Source organism: Callithrix jacchus, chromosome 18 (genome assembly GCF_049354715.1).
Source record: "Callithrix jacchus isolate 240 chromosome 18, calJac240_pri, whole genome shotgun sequence".
In the NCBI taxonomy this organism is placed as follows: Eukaryota; Metazoa; Chordata; class Mammalia; order Primates; family Cebidae; genus Callithrix; species Callithrix jacchus.
This window is the reverse complement of record NC_133519.1, coordinates 8,209,696-8,227,845: the sequence shown is the minus strand read 5'-3', so window position 1 is coordinate 8,227,845 and position 18,150 is coordinate 8,209,696. Positions and strand designations below refer to the sequence as shown.

Sequence of the window (18,150 nt, the reverse complement as noted above, 5' to 3'; positions counted from 1 at the left end):
TAAATCATGTTAAAGAGTTTAATTTTATTCTCAGTGTTTTGGAAAATAATTGAAAGATTTTAAGCTGGGAATAACATGTCTGTTTTGTTTGTTTGTTTGTTTGTTTTAGACAGAGTTTCGCTCTATTGCCCAGGCTGGAGTGCAGTGGCGCGATCTTGGCTCACCGCAACCTCCGCTTCCTGGGTGCAGGCAATTCTCCCAAGTAGCTGGGAGCACAGGCGCGTGCCACCATGCACAGCTAATTTTTGTATTTTTAGTAGAGATGGGGTTTCACCACGTTAGCCAGGATGGTCTCTGTCTCTTGACCTCGTGATCCACCCACTTTGGCCTCCCCAAGTGCTGGGATTACAGGTGGTGTGAGCCACTACTGGCCAGATGTCTGTTTTATGCTTTTAAAAAGATGGTTCTTTCTTCAGTGTGCAGAGCAGATTGGAAAGGACTAAAAGAGAAGCAGGACACAACTTAAGAGGGAAGATACTCAGGCTGGGCGCGGTGGCTCAGGCCTGTAATTCCAGTACTTTGGGAAGCTGAGGCAGGCAGATCACTTGAGGTCAGGAGTTCGAGACTAGCCTGGCCAACATGGTGAAACCCTGTCTGTACTAAAAATACAAAAATTAGCTGGGTGTGGTGGCAGGCACCTGTAATCCCAGCCACTCTGGAGGTTGAAGTTGGGGAATCACTTGAACCCAGGAGACAGAGGTTGCAGTGAGCCAAGATTACACCACACTCCAGCCTCGGTGACAGTGTGAGACTTTGTCTCCAAAAAAAAAAAAGAGAGCCAGTGCTGGCTTGGGTTAAGGTAGTGACAACCGCACAAGGAATATGTAGATTTGGGAAATGTGTTTGTGTTTGGAGTACCAGGATTTGATGGTGGGAGGTGAAAGAGAAGTGTTAGGAATGACCCCTGAGTTTCTAGTATGAGCAATTGGTATGCCACCTCTCGAGGGTGTGTGTGTATGTGTATAAGAGAGAGAAAAAGCAAGTGAGAGACCAAACATATGAGAATAAGTGAGTCTGGAATTCAGAAGACTGGCCTGGGATAGGGATATACATCTGTGGGGAGTTGGCATATAGGGATATTTAAAGCAATAGGAATGAGTAAGAGAAGGAGAGAGAAGAAAGAAGAAGGCCTAGCACTGTTATTTCATTTTGCTGTTGACTCTATTTTTGAATTTAATTTTAGACATTAGAATAGATTTAAGGTTAGTTTTCCAAAATCAATCTCATTTGCATTCAGCATTCAGATAAACTTACCTTATTTTTTTTTTTGATACAGGGTCTTGCTGTGTCACCCACACTGTAGTGCAGTGGCACAATCATAGCAAACTACAACCTCCACCTCCCAGGTTCAAGTGATCCTGCCTCAGCCTCCCAGGAAGCTGGGACTACCGGTGTGCACCACCATGCCTGGCTAATTTATAAATTTTCGTGGAGACAAGGTCTCACTATGTTGCTCAAGCTTGTCTCAAACTCCTGAGCTCAAGCAATCCTCCCACCTCAGCCTTCCAAAGTATTAGGATTATAGTTGTGAGTCACGGTACCTGACCAGCTAAATTTTCTTAATGGGAGAGAAAGGGATGGAGTTGCGGCTTTCTGGGAGGCAGGGGATGAAGGAGTAGAGGGGGACTCAGGGATTTATGTGGTCTCCAGATTACTTCACTTCTGGAGTAGTTTATGGTGTGCCCGTTATGAATGTGTCTCATACTTCATGTGTGTAGTGGAGAAAAAAGGTTAAGTTTCTGATCCTCAAGGTAAAGTTGATATTAATAGTTATCTAAAGTTTTCTGCATTCTGGCCCTGTCTGCCTGTTTACATATCACATTCATACCACTCCCCTCTAATCTCCATGTGTGCTGTTTTCTATCATCATGGTCCTAAACCTAGAATTTCCTTTTTCATTGAACAAACACATATTTTAGGTCTCTGTTTCAGTCAGAGGTTTCCCTCGTTCCCCAGGAAAACTCTTTATTGTTACTGTTTCCAGTGTTCATTGATTATAGATTATTTTATTATATTTGCTGTTCCTGGGTTTGACTGTCTCCTCAAGAAACTAATCTTTTTGACATGAAGGACTTCTTTTTATCTTTTTTCTTTTAAGAAAACACTTCTTTGGGAGGTTGAGGCGGGTGGATCACGAGGTCAAGAGATCGAGACCATCCTGGTCAACAAGGTGAAACCCCATCTCTACTGAAAATACAAAAAAATTAGCTGGGCATGGTGGCGCGTGCCTGTAATCCCAGCTACTCAGGAGGCTGAGGCAGGAGAATTGGCTGAACCCAGGAGGCGGAGGTTGCGGTGAGCCGAGATTGCGCCATTGCACTCCAGCCTGGGTAACAAGAGCGAAACTCCATCTCAAAAAAAAAAATAAAAAGAAAGAAAGGAAAAAAGCACTTGAGGGCCAGGCATGGTGCTTATACCTGTAATCCCAGCACTTTGGGAGGATCACTTGAGGACAGGAGTTTGAGGCTGCCATGAGCCGTGATTGTGTCACTGCACTCCAGTCTAGGTGACAGAATGAGACCCCATCTCTTTAGGGGGAAAAAAAAAAGCATTTGAGTGTTTGAATTCCCATCCTATCTTTGTTTGAAGAGCCAAAGAGAGCTTACATCATCTTCAGGTAGAACAAAATGTAGGGTTCAGAAAGTATAGGATATAAGAAAATAGTTGAACTGGGCACAGTGTCTCATGCCTATAATTCCAGCACTTTGGGAGGCCAAGGTGGGCAGATTGCTTGAGCTCAGGAGTTCTTCAAGACAAGCCTGGGCAATGTGGTGAGATTCCCATCTCTTTTTTTTTCTTTTTTTTTCAAGACGGGGTTTCACCATGTTGGTCAGGCTGGTCTTGAACTCCCGACCTCATGCTTGGATTACAGGCATGAGCCACCACGCCTGGCCGAGATCCCGTCTCTACTACAAATACAGATAGCTGGGCACAGTGTGTGCCTGTGGTCCCAGCTGAGGCCAGGAGGATTGCCTGAGCCCCGGAGGTCAAGGCTGCAGTGAGCCAAAATTTTGCAACTGCATTCTGGCCTGGGCGACAGAGTGAGACCCTGTCTCAAAAAAAAAAAAGAAAGAAAGAAAAAGAAAAAATGGTTGAAAATGTCTTTCCCATGCCTTTGGAGTCCAGGATGAGGTTAAAAAGAAAAAGAAAATATGTTTCCCAGATCTATTTTAATAGGTAGTTAAAATATACTTTAAAAAATTACTATAAGGCAGTCTCTAAAATATATTCTGATCCTCAAAGCTTGATATTACTTAAAAGAAAGATTTATTACTGAAGGAAATAGAAATTGACTTAATGGCATTGTTTTGGTTATTTGAATTGTTATTTCTGTAGGGCATTTTAGAATGTTAGGTTTTATTTGAAACCATTGATAAACAGAAGATAGATGAGAAATATTGTACTGTCTCACTGTAATTTTCTAGTCTACAGATTTATTTATGCTGTTACTTAGTTTCTATCTCTTGTATGCACATAGTAAAAAGCAGCAGTTTTTTTTTTAACTTTTAAAACATTTTTATTTTATTTATTTATTTTTTCTGTTTTTCGTCTAATATCCTTGAATTAAACTTTTTTTTTGAGACAGAGTCTCGGTCTGTCACCCAGTCTGGAGGGCAGCAGCACTGTGGTCTCACTGCAACCTCTCCCTCCCAGGTTCAAGGGATTCTCCTGCCTCAGCCTCCCGAATAGCTGGGACTACAGGTGTACACCACCATACCCCAGTTAATTTTACATTTTTAGTAGAGATGGAGTTTCATCATGATGGCCAGGCTGGTCTTGAACTCCTGACCTCAAATGATCTGCCCACCTTAGCCTCCCAAAGTGTTGGGATTACAGGCGTGAGCCACTGTGCCCAGCCTAAAAGTAGCAGTTTCTATACCCATCAGTATTACATATTTTACTGCTTTGATATGTATATATATAGTGGAGCTTTTTAAATTAGATTTGAAGAAAAAAATTAGATGATAGATTCATTCTAGTCAAAAAACAACCTAAATTTTAGGCCAGGTACAGTGGCTCGTGCCTATAATCCCAGCGCTTTAGGAGGCTGAGGCAGGTTGATCATCTGAGGTCAGGAGTTCAAGACCAGCCTGGCCAACATGGTAAGACCCTGTCTCTATTAAAAATACAAAATTAGCTGGGCATGGTGGCAGGCACCTGTAATCCCAGCTACTTGGGAGGCTGAGGCAGGAAAATCGCTTGAACCCAGGAGGCAGAGGTTGCATTGAGCTAACGAAACTCTGTCTCAAAAAAAAAATAATAATAATAATAAGAAGAAGAAGAAGAAGAAGAAGTAACCTAAATTTTGAAATAAAGAAAAACATCTGACACTCCCCCTTTGAGCTCTCAGTGGGAACCACTTAGGTAGCTCTGAAGCGATTCTGCAAATATCTTATGGAATTCTATATTTACCAGAGTATAATAGAAAAAACTAGGCTGGAACCAGGAGCTGTGGCTCATGCCTGTAATCCCAGCACTTTGGAAGGCCGAGGAGGGTGGATCACCTGAGGTCAGGAGTTTGAGACAAGCTTGACCAATACGGTGAAATCCTGTCTCTGCTAAAAATACAAAACTTAGCCGGGCGTGGTGGCGGATGCTTGTAATCCCAGCTACTCGGGAGGCTGCAACAGGAGTGAACTCAGGAGGCAGAGTTTGCAGTGAGCTGAGATCACGCCATTGTGTTCCATTCTGGGCAAAAAGAGCTAAACTCTGTCTCAAAAGAAAAAGAAAAAACTAAGCTGGGCTCAGTGGCTCATGCCTGTAATTCCAGCACTTTGGGAGACTGAGGCAGGAAGATCGCTTCAGTTCAGGAGTTTGCAGTCAGCTTGGGCAACATAACAAGACCTCATCTCTACTAAAAATAAAAATTAGCCAGGTTTGTTGGCATGTGCCTGTGGTTCTAGTCACTCAGAAGGCTGAGGCGGGAGGATCACTTGAGCCTGGGAGATTGATGCTGCAGTGAGCTGTGATCACACCACTGCAGTGCAGCCTGGGTGACAGAGTGAGACCCTGTGTCACAAAAACCAAGCAAAGAAAGAAACTACTCGGGAGTCATCTGGAGTCAGCAATTCTATACAGCATTTCAGAGCCTCAGTGTATACTGCATATTACTCTGAAACAACATATGTCACTTAACTTTCTAATGAAAAACATTTATTTATTTCTTCCTTTTTTTTTATAGGAGTATATTTGTCCCAGATGTGAATCAGGCTTTATTGAAGAAGTGACAGATGATTCCAGGTATTGTATAAGCTCATGAATAACTCAGATATTCTGTTATCAAAACTGTTTTCTCTCAGCATTGAGTGAGTACATTGAATTTGTTTTTTAACGTAGACTCTCTACAGAGAGAGAGAGAGAGAGTCAGTGAATGCATGAGCTTGCACAGAGAGGGCAGAAAAATGGGAGAGGAAAAAGAGAAACGGGAAAATTTGGAAAGTGATGTGATAGTGGATGTGATGATGTTCCCTGCTCCTGACTGTGCGTGGCGTTCCTTGGAAACATCTGTGCGCATGTCAGAGTAAATGTGGTCAGTTGTCATTTATTATCTGAGACCTGGGGCTTCTCTTAGATTATTAGTTCTCTTACATTTTTAGTGACCACTCTGCTGCCTGAAGGTAAACTGCTGTTACACCTCTTTGTTGGATTAGGTAGTGACTTCTGACAAAGATGTCTAATCAGGTAAACAGGCTGTTGTAGCCAGGGAAACCAACTGTTACTCTGCTTTGAGGAAGCCTTGGGTCTCTTGTTCTTACTAAGATTATTCGGCAGATGCGGTGAGTCACGCCTGTAATCCCAGCACTTTGGGAGGCCGAGATGGGTGGATAGCCTGAGGTCAGGAGTTTGAGACCAGCCTGGTCAACATGGTGAAACCCTGTCTCCACTAAAGATACAAAAATTAGCTGGGCATGTTGGTGGGTGCCTGTAATTCCAGCTGCTTGGGAGACCGAGGCAGGAGAATCACTTGAAACAGGGAGGCAGAGGTTGCAGTGAGCTGAGACTGTGCCATTATACTCCAGCCTGGGTGATGAGAGCGAAACTCTGACTCAAAAAAAAAAAAAAGAAAAAAGAAGATTATTGCTGTCAAACGTAGGCCATCTTTCCAGTGTAATATTAATATACAGGTTTGTAATGCTTGGAATTTGTTCTTATTGGCCTCAGTAGAGGTATATTAGCTGATAGGGGAAATATTTCTGAAAGTGACTATTATATGTTCCTCTTTATGTGAACAAAACTATAAAATCTTTTTTCTTTTCTTTTCTTTCTTTCTTTCTTTTTTTTTTTTTTTTTGAGACAGAGTCTTGCTCTGTTACCCAGGCTGGAGTGCGGTGGTGCAATCTCGGCTCACTACAACCTCCGCCTCCCAGGCCTCAGCCTCCTGAGTAGCTGGAACTATAGGCGTGCACCACCATCTCCTGCTAATTTTTGGTATTTTCAGTAGAGACGAGGTTTTGCCATGTTGGCCAGGCTGGTCTTGAACTCCTGACCTCAAGTGACCCACCTGCCTTGTACTTCCAAAGTGGTGGGATTACAGGTGTGAGCCACTGCGCCCGATCTAAAATGTTAATAAATATTAGAATAGCGTTGATAGGATGGCCTCTTTGGCTAATCACAGTGGCACATTTGTTATTTTGGGGCGGTTTGGTTAAACATTGGTATGAAAATTGAAGAAGTACTGACTGGTCGAAAAGAATTATGATCTGAAGCATCTTAATCTAGGAGTGACTCTGGGGATTTTAATGGCAGTAGGTAATTCCTTTACTGTTGCTATTGGCAGAATCTAAAGTTGAAGGTTCCTTCCACAACCAGGAAAAACTACACATTTTACAGTATGTACTACTAGTTTTACTTTACTAATGATTGGTGATTATATGTGTAAATAAGCTGGAGCTTCTGGGGCACTATGTGACATGGGATCTATTTTGATACAAACACTTAACTGTTAGTGTAATCATCTTGGTTTTAAATAGCACGATACCAACACTAACCCTGTAAGATTAGCATGACTGCAAAATTAGCAGTTTTGTGTGGATGGCATGCTGACCTGGGATAGCTTTTTTGTTTGTGTTATGATAATTGCATCAAATACTTATTTGAGGCACGTGTGCTCTGCATGTGCTAAATAAAGGATATATTGATAGTGGGAGAATAATTAATGGGGCTTGTTTTTTGCTAAGTTTTCAAGTAGTAACTGGTCTCTTCAGGCAGATAGTACTTTTATGCAAATACAGTTATAAATGAGAATGATTAACTGCAGGGCGAATCTTTGTCTAGCAGGGAGCTATGAATTCTGTTCTTAATTCTTTTATTTGTCTTTGTAGATCAAAGGTGGTCTTATTTAGGTGCTCTTGGTAGCAATTTACTCAAATACAAAGACTTTTGAAAGAGATCTGTGTTTTAAATGAAAGAAGAAATCTTTTTCTTAGAATCCTTGTCTTAGAGGCAATATGATATTTCCTTCTATAAAGTTCATAATTTAAATACTTAGCAGTTGCAGTGGTAAGTAGTGGAAGGGTTTACATTGGATAATGGGGTCTGTCTGCTCTTAAACTTCCATGTAGAGGAGTACCTTATACTATACGTTTCCTTAAGCTTTGTAACACTTCCCAGAGCAACATGGTGGTTTTTATTGTCCCTTCTCTATGATAGGCTCTGTTACTCTTAAAATGCACAGGAATTTTAAGGAAAGGGAACAGTGAGAGCAGAACCCCAAGAGATAAGAGTTGTGGTTTCACTTACCAAGGATATTTGAATCCCTGAAACTGTGTAGCAAAGGCAGGAAGAGTCTTGGAAGCCTGTCTGGGCTTGAACAATTAAATGGATACATAGCCACTCAACTTTGTTTTTTATGATATGTGGTAGTTCAATTGGCTGTTTATTTAGCATAGATGTACAAGTACTTTTGGGCTTCTTACACATTTGGAGTGATTTTTACAAAAGTGGTTTTCTGAAATAAATACAGGTATTAAATGGTTTCTAATCAAGGAATAAGGCTTGAGAATGATTACATAAAGAATATAATTAGCTTTGCTTTTTCACTTTTGGTTTCAGACTGACTGGTGTGTTTGTTTCCTTAGTGAGCACACCACAATGACTGGATTGGTACTGTAATCCTACAAATGAAAACTATTTGTAGTCGTTTGTGAACTTTTCATTGGGGTGTTTGTATGTATGTTTGTGTCCTTAAGTGTGTCTCTTAAGGTAAAAGTGGTATCCAGCAGTTTCTGTGATTCTTCCCATCCCTGCTTCCCTGATGTGTTAGCTTGTTGTCTTTGTTCTTTACAAATTTCATGGGGACAATGGGATTTCATATTTCTTTCCACTCTTCAAGGTCTTTGGGAAGAGGTAGTTATTTTATCATTTTCACATGTGATATTCAACAACTTTTGAGTATCAATATAGGATATGACATAGCAGGTTTTTTTAAAGGCGATAGTGCTGTGTAATATCTGACAATTAATAATCACTCTACATGTATTTGAGGCATTAATAAATTGCAGTCTTTGCCTAATGAATTTATGTTGATGATAGGAGGGAAATGGGTTGAAATGGATGAGGCAAATCCTAAATATTCATAATACAAGGTAGGTTTTAGAATCAAAGTCAGAGGGCAGAGGGGTTTAGAGGAGTCTTATTTGGTTGGAGAGTTCAGAAAGGCTTAATGAAGGAGGTAGCATTTGAGATGGGTCCTGAGGCTGGGTGGAAGGAGAAATATTTATTGAATTCTTTTATAATGTTTTAAATACAGTACCAGGCCTCTTAGGTTACTACAGTTGATGATTCTTTAGAAATATTAACTATTGTAGCCTCAGATGTTGTGTTCATCTGGTGGTTGAATGGTTTTTTAGTGAAACCTTTTGTTTTGTGAGTGTCTTTGAGGATAAATGTTTTTCTTTTGATAGGTCAAATTTGAATTGCATTGCTGGCTGTGGCAATTGCATTGCCTTCTTCCTTCTCAATGGTGGCTTCTCTCTCCAATTTTTCACTGGATTTAGCTTTGATTCCCTTGAAAACCACTTGATTTTGTGGTTTATGTTACTTTTCATAGATGAGTTCACATGCCAGTTCTTCATAATTTTCTTTATAGGTGTTGTGTTGGGATGAGTTCTTTTTCCTTATTGGGCTTTGTTCTCATTATGCCATTCTATATTTAGCTCTGGGATGGAAGCTTGTTCCTGGGGATAGAATCACCACTCATTCCTCTTCTCTTTAGTTTTTTAGGTGGTGGCAGCAGTCGAATAGACAATAGCACAACAACACATTTTGCAGAGGTAAGTTTTCCTTTAGCTATAGGAATTCTTTAAGAAGTGAGTGAGTGTTAAAATCATGGCAGAACTAATTTTCCAGTGTGGCAAAACATCAGAGTTTAGCTGAATGTATAAGAAAAATGTGGGCCAGAGTAACCCCTTGTTACTCTTGTGGAAGATTTGTGTTTTCAGTAGCTGGGGCTTGAGCATGTTACCTTTGATAAACCCTTGATTAGGAGAAAGTAATAGCTTTAAACTGTATTCTCTTAAACTGGTAGTATTTTTAATTCTTGTCTTCTGCTCTGTTACTGTGTATATAGTGTGAGAATAAAAAGCTTGTGCTGTTTTTGAAATAATAGTGTTGCAGACTCTGCTTTAGTGGTATGACAACCGGTGTAAAGTGCAGGCCAGGATTAGTATGGTTTTCAACCTGGTACAGAGTACTGGTTCTAGGGCTTACCTCTAGTCAACATAGTAGTTTGGTGTAGATGAAGGGTATTTACTTGCCTTTCAGATCCCAAGATGGAATCTGTAAATAATTTCTATGTCTTCTTATAATGTGGCATCCGTATTTTTTGGAAGAAACAAAAAGCTCTGATTTGACAATAGGGTATTAGTCTTCATTCTTGAATACCATTTTATATGAAATACAGAGTAATTTTCTTTTTTCACTTTATTCATTGACCCAAAGTCACTTGAGTTGTCTTTTTTTTTTTTAAGAAACCATTGTAACCATTTTTAAGTGTGTAATTCAGTGGCATTAATACTCTTTGTTTTTAAACATTCAGAGACTACAGCCCAGAATGTACAAACCAGCCAGCCTGCAGAAAACACTGATGTTTTCCTTTTGCTTGTTTGTATGTGTACCCTCTATTGCCATACAACTTGTTCAGCTCTAGAAAGCTGACAGATGCTAAAAGGGAAAAGTAAGTGAAATCCCATAATCAGGATTTATTTGTTTAGGGTCACATTAGCCTTTTCCAGAGATGGCTGAGGTACCTAGAGAGCTGGCATAATATTTCACTGTTGTGTATGTAAATTGAAATTGTACTAGTAGTATATTTGAAAAGTGCTATTTCGTAAGAAGCCTGTAAAACCCTAAGCTTCTCTCCCTTATTATTTGAGAAATCATTTGAAGATCTATAGCCCCCACATTTTGATGTGATTAGATTTGTCAAGTATCTGGGTAATGGTCCTGTTCTACTTACCCAGGGTGGTTTTCCTGCTTATGGGCTGTGCTAATTCTTAATATCCAGTATTAAGAATTTTGGTTAACTCTGAACTACCTTGGTAGATGGGTTGATTAGAGTGATTTCAGACAGGTCATGTTTTGAACTTCCATTTTTATTTTCCCATTTCAATGGGTTGAAAAACATTTAAAATGTATCCTGGGCTGGGCACGGTGACTCATGCCTGTAATCTCAACACTTTGGGAGGCTGAGGTGGGTATATCACCTAAGGTCAAGAGTTCAAGACCAAGACGGCCAACGTGGTGAAACCCCATCTCTACTAAAAATACAATAAATTAGCTGGATATGGTGGCATCTGCCTGTAATCCCAGCTACTCGGGAGGCTGAGACATGATAATCACTTGAACCCAGGAGGTAGAGGTTACAGTGAGTCAAGATCATGCCACTGCACTTCAGCATGGGTGACAGAGCAAGACTCCCATCTCAAAATAATAATAATAATAATAATAATAATAAAATGTATTCTGTTTGCCAGTCCCGGAAGACTTTATGATTTCAGTATTCTTTCCCCTTGCATGTGCTATTTGTGATAACACAGATTGTCACTTGCTGATTATGCATATGCAGAATAAGAAATTTCATTTGGTTTTCCTTTAGTGTTCTCTTTTAGGTAATGGAAATAGATGGGTCTGCCAATTTTGTAGGTATGACTCACCAGGAAGAGATGCATTAAGTAAGAAGAAAAATAAATATATGTAGTCAGTTTCCTAACTTTAGTAATGCTAAATGTCACACTGATGGCATGAGTTATCCTTCAGGTGTTAAAGTAATTTTGCTGATTCATAGCCTGTGACTTCACGTTCTAGATGTTGCCAGGGATTTTTGAAAAACTAGCTAAGAGGAGAGAGAGAGAGAGAGAGAGAGAGAGAGAGTGTGTATGTGTGTTGAAAAACTAAGAACTGTGTGTGTGTATGTGTATGTGTATGTGTGTTTTAAGAGATGGGGTCTTACTGTGTTGCCCAGGCTGGACTTGGACTCCTGAGCTTAAGTGATCCTCCTACCTCAGGCTCCCTGTAGCTGGGATTACGGGCAGGTGAACTGTGCCTGCTGGAAGCATGTATTGAGTGTTTCATACACAGCACTCTGCTTAGAAATAGGGGTAGGAAGTAAATGTCATGGTTGCCTTGCCTGAAAGGAACTTAAAATTTAGTTGTGGAGCAAGTGCAAACACATAATAGAACAAATAAGAAAGCCAGGAAGGCCGAGTGCAGTAGCTCACGCCTGTAATCCCAGCACTTTGGGAGGCTGAGATGGGTAGATCATCTGAGGTCAGGAGTTCCAGACAAGCCTGGCCAACATGGTGAAACCCTGTCTCTACTAAAAAATACAAAAAATTAGCTGAGTGTGGTGATGGGCACCTGTAATCCCAGCTACTCAGGAGGCTCAGGCAGGAGGATTGCTTGAACCCAGGAGGCAGAGGTTCCAGTCAGCCAAGATTGCAGCACTGTAATCCAGCCTGGGCAACAAAAGCAAAACTCCATCTCAAAAAAACCAGAAAGGTAAACAAAAAAGTGTACAGAGTATAATAAATTTACTGTGGTGTATATGTAACAAGTATAGTAGAAGGAAAAGAGAAGGTGGACCACAGTCTTGAGGAGAGGTCATATAACAGTGATTAAGAACCGCCTCTGGACCTGGGTTGCCTGAGCTCAAATCCTGTGTCTGCCACTTACTGGCTGTGTAACCTGCTTCCAGCGCCTCTCTTGTTTCCTTGTCTGGAAATTGGGGGAAATAATCATACTTTCCTCATAGGAGTGTTGTGTTAAGTGAGTTAGCAGATGCTAGGTAAGTGAGTTAGTAGATGCTAGGTATGTGAGTGTTAGATACATTGTAGCCATTATCAAGACTTCATGAAGAAGGTAAAACTTGCACTGGAGCCTGGAAGAGTAGGTGGAATTTAGATAAGCAAAGATGCGAAAATTATCTCAAAATAGTATTCATAAGCTCTAAGGTTTTATGCTCCTGTCCCTGAAGAAAAAACTTAGAAATAAAATCATATATAGAAACTAAAGTTATTTTTCTTTTCCCTATTTTGGTTGGTAATTTCAGCAAAGACTTAGGCTCAGTTTTGCTGTTTTTCTTTAGCCAGAGCTGCTTGTACAGTGAAGTGGTTATTTTCTATAAGTAACATTTACTGATAGCTGAATTCTGAAAATACTGGCTATATTAGAAGAGGCTTTTTTCGAGAAAATTTCCGACAAAATCAGTATTGACTTTAAAAAAATAATGAGACTGGGGTGAGAGATAAGCGACTAATGGGATAGAGAGAACTTAGGGGAGGGTTGCCAGTTAAATGGAAGCAATGTTTGAACAATGCGTGAGGGCCAGTGGAGAGTGAATCTGAAAACGTTGCTAGCAGTTTGTAGAGAGAAGACATTGCTATACTAAGCTTCCTGATGATAATCTGGAAAGTGAGCCCCATAGCCACCTGAAGGTTTCATTGATGACTTGCAAACTTCTGACTGTGACCTGGTGCCAGTAAGTCATCTGATCGTAGAGTCTCAGCTTACCCAAATGGATGACTTCCATGCGAGAATGGCTCTGGCTGCTGCCTCAGATTAGGAGAAAATACGATACATGGCTTTCTGGAAAAAAGAGCTCCCTGGTATGCACAGGAGGGCAAGGTGCTCTGAGTTGTCTGATTTATATTTATTTAAATAAAACTTGTTTTTGTTATATAAGCAGCATTGTAGTGCCAGTAAAAAAAATTTAAAAATATTTCCAGGACATTAAAAAAAAATTAAAAAATATATATATCTTGAGTTTTACTATTCTGAGAGCTCCCTTTTTCCATATATATCCTTTCAGATTTTTTCCTAAGGCATAAATTCTGAAAAATAACAAACTTAAGCTTTTTTTCTTTCTGTCTTTCTTGAGATGGAGTCTCACTCTGTTGACCAGGCTGGAGTGCAGTGGCGTGATCTCAGCTTACTGGTAACCTCTGCCTCTGGGTTTAAGCGAATCTGTCACCTCAGCCTCCTAAGTAGCTGGGATTACAGGCGCCTCCCACCATGCCCAGCTAATTTTTGTATTTTTAGTAGAGATGGAGTTTCACCACATTGACCAGGCTGGTCTGGAACTCCTGACCTTCAGCCCCACTCATTCTCCCAGAGTGTTGGGATTACAGGCATGAGCCACCTTGTTCAGCCCTAAGCTTTTTTAAAAATGAGAAATATCAGCTGGGCACGGTGGCTCACACTTGTAATCCCAGCACTTTGGGAGGCTGACGCTGGTAGATCATGAGGTCAGGAGATCGAGACCGTCCTGGCCAGCATGGTGAAATTCCATCTCTACTAAAAATATTTTTTTAAAAAATTAGATGGGTGTGATGGCACACGCCTGTAGTCCTAGCTATTCGGAGGCTGAGGCAGGAGAAGTGCTTGAACCTAGGAGGCGGAGATTGTAGTATGCCAAGATCAAGCCACTGCACTACAGCTGGGGCGACAGTGCGAAACTCCATCTCAAAAAAATAAATAAAATAAAAATAAAAATGAGAAATATCGACTGGGCGCATGAATTACTTGGGGTCAGGAGTTCCAGACAAGCCTGGCCAACATAGTGAAACCCCATCTCTACAAAAACATGTAAAAATAAACCTGGCTTGGTAATGGGTGCCTGTAATCCCAGCTACTTGGGAGGTTGAAGCAGGAGGATCGCTTAAAACCGGGAGGTGGAGGTTGCAGTGAGCTAATATCCGGCCAATGCACTCTAGCCTGAGAGACAGAAGGCTTTGTCTCAGGAAAAAAAAAAACGAAGGGCCGGGCGCGGTGGCTCACGCCTGTAATCCCAGCACTTTGGGAGGCCGAGGCGGGTGGATCACCAGGTCAAGAGATCGAGACCATCCTGGTCAACATGGTGAAACCCCATCTCTACTAAAAATACAAAAAATTAGCTGGGCATGGTGGCGTGTGCCTGTAATCCCAGCTACTCAGGAGGCTGAGGCAGGAGAATTGCCTGAACCCAGGAGGCGGAGGTTGCGGTGAGCCGAGATCGCGCCATTGCACTCCAGCCTGGGTAACAAGAGTGAAACTCCATCTTAAAAAAAAGAAAAAAGAAAAGAAATTTCCCATATTCTCATTACTTGATTATAGCTTTATGTATTTTTTAGCATAATACTTCTCATTTCTCATCTGCATACCTCATAACTTTAGAGTTGCTGTCATAAGAGTATATCTATTGTATTTCTGCTTCTAAAAATTTACTTGGTATTATGTTATGAATCTTTTACTTGTTTCTTTATAGTTATTAGAATTATAGCTGAACGTGGTGGCTCATGCCTGTAATCCTAGCACTTTGGGAGGGGTGAGGGAGGCGGATCACTTGAGCGCAGTTCAAGACCAGCCTGGGCAACGTGGTAAAACCCCAAGTCTACAAAAATAAAAATAAAAATATAATTAACCGGGTGTGGTGGCATATGTCTGTAGTCCCAGCTACTCGAGAGGCTGAGGGGAGAATCGCTTGAGCCTAGCAGGCAGAAGTTGCAGTGAGCTGAGATCATGCCACTGCACTCTAGTCTGGGTGTCAGAGCAAGAAACCCTGTCTCAAAAAAAAAAAAATTATATTCTTTAATGGCTACATTATATTTGTTAAACTGTTACCCTGTATTAGGCATGTCATGGTTGATCATTGATCATACTTCCTCTAGCTGAGTCTAGAACATACTGAGAAATAAAGCACAGAACACCAGACAGATGGATATAAAAATTTACTTTGCCAGGCGTGGTTGCTCACACCTGTAATCCCAGCACTTTGGGAGGCCAAGGTGGGTGGATCACCTGAGGTCTGGCGTTTGAGACCAACCTGATTAACATGGAGAAACCTCATTCCTGCTAAAAATACAAAATTTGCTGTGAATGGTGGTGCATGCCTGTAATCCCAGCTACTCAGGAAGCTGAGACAGGAGAGGGAGGCAGGGGTTGAGGAAAGCTGAGATCACACCATTGCACTCCAGCCTGAGCAACAAGAGTAAAACTCTGTCTCAAAAAATACATATAATTTATATTCAGCTGAATTGGAGCACAAAGTTGAACTGTGGCCAGATGGACATCCTAAGTTTATACAGGATGACCTACCTAAGAATCAGAGGCTGCAGAGCTGGCAGACAAAATCAGAACCACTTATTTTGCATTTGTGCAACTTCCTAATACGTGAACTCCACTCACTGGAGAAATGTGAAATCAGTAGAGATTAGACTTTTGCCATTCACCAATTAGCTACATCATTCCTCTGGTGAAGAGTACATACGTGTGATGCCCTTTACATGAAATTCTAGAGAATGCAAACCACAGAAAGACCTGGTTGCTTGAGATGGGGAGGGTCAGAAAGGAAGGATTACAAAGGCACACTAGGAAACATTTCGGGGTGATGAGTATCTTCCTTACTTTCATTTAATGTTATGACAAAATCGCCTGTGAACTTTTTCGAGATTACATTTCGAAGGTTAATAATTATAAAATTATCTATCCTTAATCAACTCATTTTTATAGACTAATGTTTCTTTTTTTTTTTTTTGAGATAGAGTCTCTCTTTCTCCATGTCGCCCAGGCTGGAGTGTAGTGGCACAATCTCAGCTCACTGCAACCTCTACCTCCTAGATTCAAGTGATTCTCCTGGCTTGGCCTCCTGAGTAACTGGGCTTATAGGCACACACTACCACGCCCTGCTAATTTTAGTATTTTTAGTAGAGACGGGGTTTCACCATGTTGGTCAGGCTGGTTTTGAACTCCTGACTTTGTGATCTACCTGCCTTGGCCTCCCAAAGTGCTGGGATTACAGGTGTGAGCCACCATGCCCAGCCCTAGACTAATATTTCTTAATTGAGATGTAATTTATATACCATGTAATTCCCCCTGTTAAAGTGTACTAAAACCAACTCAGTGGTTTTAGTAAGTACACAGAGTTGTACAACCATTACCACTGATTCTAGAACTTTTTCATCATCTCCAAAAGAATCCCCACATACATTAGTAGTCACTACGTATTTCTACACAGTTCTCTCAGCCCTAGGCAACCACCAATCTATTTTCTGTCTCTGTGGATTTGCCTAGATAGAATATTTGTTATAAATGGAATCATGTACTGTGTGAACCTTTGTGACTGACTCTTTCCTGCTTAGCATGTTTTCAAGGTTCATCCATGCTGTAGCATGTACCAGTACTTCATTCCTTTTTATGACTACATAATATTACATTGTATGGATAGTCCACATTTTGTTTATCCTTCATCAGTTGATGGACATTTAGGTTGTTTATACTTTTGGCCTGTTGTCAGTACTAATGTTGCCATGAGTATTTTTGTACAAGTTTTTGTGTGATCACATTTTTAATTTTCTTGGTTATATAACTAGGAGTGAAATTGCTGGGTCATGTGGTGACTGTTTAACTTTTTGAGGAGCAGACCATAATGTTTTAAGAAGTGCTGATGTGATCACGGTTAGTACAGAGCAAGTTCTGTCTGCTAAATGGAAGATATGTCCATCCTGTTTTTTATTTTGAACGTGTAAATAGTTCACCCCAAATATTTTAGGAAGTATTGCCATTGTACTTCTATCCAGAGTACAGTTTTTCAAGGCAAAACTTGTCCAGCTGTCTCTGATTCTTTAGGCTGTTTTGGCAAAACTCTATGATAGTGTTCCATATTAGTTTTTACTTATGTAAGCTGTGTCCTGAATACCCAGTTTTGGTGTATGAACTATTTTTTTTTCTTTTATGTTTATCTAAGTCTACGCAGACAAATGACCCGAAGCTATTTTTATCTTTAGCGTTGATTTGGTATAAATTTGTGAGGTGTGCTCTTCTATGCTATGTTCTCTTTGGTCGGGGTACACTATTATTTTGAGATGAAAATAGGCCACGGATACATTAACTGTTACTATTAGTTGGCACTAATTTGCACTTTCTATGCAAGTAGAAAAATGCCTCATGCTGATATCAAAGGTGTTTTTGGCTTGGATCCTTTAGAAATTATATATGTTATTAGGTGTGGTAACAATTTATAGTCATCTAAAGTATGTAATTATCAAAGCAGATTATTGTGAACTTGCTGCTTGACTTCTTCCAGTCAGAATTGTACATATTTCATTTTTATATTATAATGAAGCTAATGGTTAATTTGAGAGTCGTTTTCTATGAGCAAATGTTGTGGAATTGTATATAGTAAGGGAATCACAGATTCCTTATATAGTGAGATAGATGATTGAGAACATGGAGTCTGCTTGTACTGTTTCACTTACTGAAGACAAGTATAGTTTTAGGTTTTTAAATATCGTGTTTACTTTGGAATTTTGGGTCAAGAGAATTATTGTGTTCTAGACCATTTTTCAGACTAGAAACCAGTGATCTCTAATAGATAAAGACTAACTAGAAAGTAAAGGGAAATCAGGCAGATACCATAAGAAGTGTAAATGGCGGTTAAAATGAAAAGGTGTTTTACGTCACCAGTATTTAGAGAAATCTTTATTATTATTATTATTAATTAATTTATTTTTTGAGACGGAGTTTCGCTCTTGTTACCCAGGCTGCTGGAGTGCAATGGCGCAACCTCCGCCTCCTGGGTTCAAGCAATTCTCCTGCCTCAGTCGTCCCGAGTAGCTGGGACTACAGGCGCGCGCCACCATGCCCAGCTAATTTTTTTATTTTTAGTAGAGACAGTGT

The 18,150-nt window shown here is 40.4% G+C and overlaps 1 protein-coding gene across 2 annotated transcripts in view; it reads left to right on the top strand.

Annotated features, from left to right (window-relative positions):
• The window catches only part of RNF115 (ring finger protein 115), an 85,297-nt gene that overhangs the window by 32,585 nt on the left and 34,562 nt on the right, over window positions 1–18,150 (top strand). The window contains exons 2-4 of one of the 2 annotated variants that reach the window (XM_078355455.1): window positions 5,183–5,241; window positions 6,779–6,830; window positions 9,215–9,272. In XM_078355455.1, the coding sequence (XP_078211581.1) occupies window positions 5,232–5,241; window positions 6,779–6,830; window positions 9,215–9,272 (120 nt within the window). In that variant the 5' untranslated portion in view covers window positions 5,183–5,231. The remainder of the gene's footprint in view (window positions 1–5,182; window positions 5,242–6,778; window positions 6,831–9,214; window positions 9,273–18,150) is intronic. The other variant, XM_078355454.1, reaches the window with a different exon arrangement.